This window comes from Coturnix japonica, chromosome 6, assembly GCF_054131305.1.
Source record: "Coturnix japonica strain WE chromosome 6, WE-NBRP24, whole genome shotgun sequence".
NCBI lineage: Eukaryota > Metazoa > Chordata > Aves > Galliformes > Phasianidae > Coturnix > Coturnix japonica.
The window spans coordinates 835,939-841,556 of record NC_140668.1 but is presented as its reverse complement, the minus strand read 5'-3'; the positions used below and the strand labels follow the sequence as shown (position 1 = coordinate 841,556).

At 42.5% G+C, this 5,618-nt stretch overlaps 1 protein-coding gene across 2 annotated transcripts in view; it reads right to left on the bottom strand.

Moving 5' to 3' along the window:
- Nucleotides 1–1,503: 1,503 nt before the first annotated feature.
- Nucleotides 1,504–5,618, bottom strand: part of LOC116652401 (butyrophilin subfamily 1 member A1-like) — a 10,508-nt gene continuing 6,393 nt past the window's right edge. Inside the window, exons 6-12 of one of the 2 annotated variants that reach the window (XM_015887123.3) lie at nt 5,500–5,520; nt 4,818–4,856; nt 4,681–4,713; nt 4,565–4,585; nt 4,258–4,278; nt 3,796–3,822; nt 1,504–3,224 (exon numbers count right to left, since the gene is read on the bottom strand). In XM_015887123.3, the coding sequence (XP_015742609.2) occupies nt 2,686–3,224; nt 3,796–3,822; nt 4,258–4,278; nt 4,565–4,585; nt 4,681–4,713; nt 4,818–4,856; nt 5,500–5,520 (701 nt within the window). In that variant the 3' untranslated portion in view covers nt 1,504–2,685. Of the gene's footprint in view, nt 3,225–3,795; nt 3,823–4,257; nt 4,586–4,680; nt 4,714–4,817; nt 4,857–5,499; nt 5,521–5,618 lie in introns of both variants that reach the window. The other variant, XR_014947298.1, reaches the window with a different exon arrangement.

Below are 5,618 nucleotides of genomic sequence, written 5' to 3'. Positions count from 1 at the left end.
TCCAACTACATTCATACCATGCCAAGACATCAGTATGTAAAACATATGCTGGCATGTAATCCTTTTTCCTACCATAAAGCATGTCACAAATGAGTTAAAACAAGGCCTGTGATGTTCACAACCCTTCAGGAAATAAAATCCCCATCAGTTTTTAAGTCTGAATAAGCAGCAGAAAGTGTGGGTTCATCAGGGAGAAAATTGACCACAGCGAGCAACATAGTTTTGCTGTGGCTGCTATTAATATTCAAGTTAATCCAGCTGGGAATTCAACTTTCAACTTAAAACCAAACTATCTATCTATCTATCTATCTATCTATCTATCTATCTATCTATCTATCTATCTATCTATCTATCTATCTACCTACCTACCTACCTACCTACCTATCTATATAAATAAAAGGCAGAAAAACATCTATATAATCATCCACTAGTCTTCAGTTCAGTCTTCTGGGGAAAGCAGTAGCCCTTCTCTTCCAGCAGAGGTACCCAGACCTGGAGCATTAACTCTTTAACTCCCATTGCACTACATGATGTTGTGATGTGGAATAACCAAAAACCATGTTTAGATGTGGAATAATGATAACCAAAATTCCTAAAGCCATAATGACACTTGAATAAATATAACACCAGGGTTGCTGACCTGATGCTTTAATATATGACCTGCCTAGACTACCTTTTCTTGGCCACAGGTTTTCACAACACAAGCTTCAGAAACCACTGATTTCTAATGGATTTTATCTGAGAGAAGAACTGCACCAATAGAGCTGGCAGAAATAATTGCTGAACTGCTCCCAATCATCTTTGAAAGGTCTTGGCAAAGGGGAGAGATGCCTGAAGACTGGAGGACAGCCAGTGTCACTTCAGTCTTCAAAAAGTGTAAGAGGGTCTAAGATACTAAAGGGCAGTCAGCTTCCCCTCCATCCCTGGAAAGGTGATGGAACAACATGTCCTCAATGTCACCTCCAAGTAACTGGAAGAGAAGGTTATCAGAAGTCAGATTGGATTCACCAAGGGGAAATCATGCTCCACCAACCTGGTGGCCTTCTATGATGACATCACTGGCTTATAGAAAGGAGAAGAGTAAAAGTTGTGTACCTTGACTTCAGCAAGGTGTCTGACACTGTCACACAACATCCTTGTAATGAACATAGGCTAGAATAGGTGAATGGATGGTGAGGTAGACTGAGAACTGGCTGAGTGGCAGAGTCCAGAGGGCTGTGATCAGTGGCACAGAATACTATTGGAAGTCTGTAACTAACAGTGTTCCCCATGGTGTAAAGGCTGGATCTGGTCATCAACCTCTTCATTATGAGGGGATAGACTTGAACCTCATCAAGTTTGCTGATGACATGAAGTTGAGAGGAGTAGCTGATACACATGAAGGCTTGTCCCAGGTTACCTAGATTTACCTGTGCCCGTGGCAGGGGGCAGCCACCCCATAGGGCCCCCAGCCAGAATAGGAAGGGAAAAGGGGAATGGGAAAAGAGAACAGTGGCGGCAATCTAAGGAGGAAAACTTATTTTACTAAGTATGATATCAGAATGCAAGATAACACAATATAATACAATATGATTGAGGCTAATAGATCCAACAAAGCAGAGAGAGTGAGTCCCCGAAAACCAAGAGATGTTGTTATTCCACAGAACTGGAGTATGAACCTTTTAATGATCCATACTGCATATGATGTTATGATGTGGAATATTGACAGCAGAATTACAAAGCCATGACACTTATCCATTCTCTCCTTTGAAGAGAAAAATCTAAATCCATCAATCTAGAAATAGGAGGGGTGGGCGAGGTCAACAACAAGCTCATTGACATGGAAGCTTAGCTATGTTCATCTTTGTGTGTGAATTCTGTCTGTAGAATCATAGAATCAAAGAATTACCCAGGTTGGAAAAGACCTTGAAGATCATCAAGTCCAACAAAGCCTAACCATAGTACCCTGTACTCACTAAAAATGAGAGGATATTAGCAAGGATATTAGCACCTTGTGAATTCGCCTGAATAAATTCTATTCCATATACAAAAATGAGGAAGGCTGGATCATACTTCACACCATTTCCAAGTGAAAGCAATTCCTGCAGAAAGAAACCCTGATGGCAAGTCAGCCAAGTTGCCTTCAGTTGGCACTACGTTTTTGCAATTGACACAGAAGAATCTGCCATGGCTGGTGATCATCTAGTATTAGTATCTATATATCTATATCATCTAGTATAGTATCTAGGTCTTCTCAAGCAGTGTGGTTTCAGCTCATCAGAAAGCTCTTCTGTGCTAGCGCAGTCTCCAGCTTTTGCACACAGGTCTCATGAATATTTCCTGTGATGATCAGTGCACAGAGAAAGAATTCACGCTCTTCTTCACACCTGATAGAACGATCTGTACACAGGCATACACAAATAGTATTTATCTGCTCCAGGGCTTAGAAAACAATTGTGTGTGTTGATAGAAGCACCTGGAGACTCTCTCTACACAGTGACTAGTGGCCTGAAGTCAGGGTTTTCATGCAGAAATGGCTCAAGAAAGGTTTAACAAGCAATGGTGGAAGTATTTCAAATGTTTCTGCTTGGTAACACAAAGCATGGGGCTGAATAGAGTGTAGTCTGACCTCAGACTCTGGATTTCAGTCATTAATTAGCTGTACATTTTCACTTCAACCATTCACTTGTCATCATCATTGAACCCCTATGCAATTCTTAGAGGCTCATTGTCAGAACTGGTTGCAGCTGAACCGGTAGAGAAGAAAGGGAAAAGCCTCACGTTCTGGCCATGATGACTAACAGAGGTAAAAGTGTACAGCACTTTTTTCTGATGAACGCTGATGAATGACAACTTCTTGGATGAGATGTCCAGGAAGATCCCAATCTTCTCTGGTCTGCCACTCACAGTTAAACGGGTCCAAGGATCTGAGTGGGCCCAATACTCTTGCCCATCTGCTAACCCTATGACCCAGAAACCATTCTTAGGGGACAGAGCCACTGTCTCTTTTCGTGCCACATTCTCCTGGGCAACACCCAAGTTCCAGTTGCGCTTCTTTCCAACATCCACTTCCCAATAATGCCTCCCCGACGTGTAACCTTCCTTTGCCAACACAAAAGTGTGGGAATCAAATCTCTCCTCCTTGCTGGGCACCTTTCTGATCACACCAGTGTCTGTTACGCTCTTCCCATCTTCAGAAACTTGCAGTCTAGGATGAGCCGTGTCAGCATCCAGGGTGACATCAACTGCAATAATAAGGAAATTAGTACTAATAAGGCAATAAGTACTAAATTACAAGAGGTTTATTGCTCTCAGACTTTCTATTGGTTGATACTATGAGGGAGATTATAAGCTTTTGATTAAGGAATCGTTCAACAGCAAGGAAGAGACCAGAGAATAAGAGCCATGCATTGGAACACAACTCCTCTTTGAACAAAACCAGAATCACTAAATCTTCTTCAAGGGAATGAGAAATCATTAATTCCATCCACCAAGGCAGTGATAAAATCAGCAGGTTTGTGTACACTTAGCAGTAGTGCTGCTCTAGCTGAACACCCTGAAACAAACTTCTCTTTCAAATAAAGACCAAAACTCTATACTCTTTCAGAAGAAACAATTCTGTTTTGCATCCTGGAAGAACAAAAAATATTAAGACATTTCTAGGACAGCAAATGGATAATGGAAGGATTCAACATAAGTTCTTGCTGTATTGTTACTTACAAAACAAGAGGCCTGATTGCAAGCAGTTACTCAAGCTTTATTATTAAAGGTAATTAAAGCTTGAAGAGGTGGGATTCAGAATGGGGTTTTTCTTACCTTTATGGCTTTGTGCATGAAATAACTCTACAGGAAACAAAGAAGGAAGAAAAGGGTTTTTTTAAGGAAATCTAGCCCAGTGACTTAGCAGCCCATGCTACTGGCAGATGGTCAAGCACTAGTGTTACTGCTTGCCTGCTCTGCAGGTAAGAAAACTATTCTATGATTATTATCTTCCATGTGAAAGGACAAGAAATCATGAAACTAGGAAAACATCAGCTGATTACACAACAGTTTGTTAAACAGTGAGTACAAAACTTCCATGAGATCCAACACAACTAAGAGGAAGAGCCAAAAGCTGTTATGCCCCTGACTGAGCCCAGAGAGTCTACTTCTCTGGAGATACTAAAACCCCACAGTGACACTTTTCAGTGTAATCTCTAAGACAAACAGAGATCACTGGGGGTAATTTTCGATGCTAGATTAGCCCCAAATGGCTTGAAAGGGAACAGTCCCACTCACCATTCTCCTTCTCCAGTGTCTCTGCAGAAAGACAAAATGGAAGGGGGGAACATAGCACTTCAGCACAATGGCGCTGGGCACAGTATGGGCCAGAATAATTCCCCCAATTATTGCCACAGTGTTAATCTCAGGAGACTGAGTTGCCAGGGGCCTGGCCATCAGGAGCCTTTGAATGGCAGCCATCCCTCCACAGCCTGTTCTGCATTCCCATTTGCTCACACACGGTACAATCACAAGCTCAACACGATGACAGAGAAACCTGAATATTGGTGGAAGGGATGGCTTGTAAGGGAACAGTCCCACTCACCAATCTTCTTCTCCAGTGTCTCTGCAGAAAGACAAAAGGGAAGGGGGGCAACATGATGACAGAGAAACCTGAATATTGGTGGAAGGGATGGCTTGCAAGGGAACAGTCCCACTCACCAATCTTCTTCTCCAGCATCTCTGCTGAAAGTCCTAGAGGAAGGGGGGAACTTAGCACCTCAGCATCCACAAAGGCTTTGGGCACAGTATGTGATGCCCTTCATAGCAAATGCCTGATGGCAAGCAGAAGGACTCACCAATCATTGCACGGAGCTCCTCTTCTCTTTCTAAATTACCTCAAAAAAAGAAGAAACTAAGTCAGGTCCAGACCCACAGATCCCAGGGTGCTCCCCACTGGAGCTGCCCACCCCAGCCTTGATCAAGAAGGGCCTCTGGCAGGGAATTGCCTCACATTCATTCACACTCCCCCTCACAACCCTCTGATTCTGAATGGGATCACTGACACATGTCGCAACCACCACTACCCCAGCAACAAAGTGAACGATCTTCCAGATTAGAGCGGGCATCTCCACAGTCGATGGCAGTGTTCATTCCTGAGTTGCTCCATACGTTCCAGAAGAGCTTAATACACAGACAAACCAACTGAGCCTTCAGCATCCTTGTCATCTGCCAGATTACATGGTTGTCATCCAAAAATTATAGACAGGACTGGCAAAGAACACAGTTCAACTGCTCGTACCAACACACATCGTCCTCCTAACTACATGTTCTGCTGCAGTTTTAGATGTTTTCCACTCTAATCTCGCTCTGTATCTCAAATGATAGAAAACCTTCAAACTCCTTCCCACTGAATTGCAATGGGAATAGTCTGGGACCACCTGACTGCAGAAATCTCCTTTTCTCTGTGGTTTACTTGTGGTTTTCTCTGTGGTTTACTTGAACAAAGAACAAATGAAATCAAGAGTCAGAACAGCTTACCAATTCTTCTCATTAAGGATTCTGCAAAAGAATATAAATGATTTATATTAAATTAAAATAGAATGTTTTATAAACCTCAGTATTTCTATTGAGGAAGATGAAGACAAACAGCTCATTGA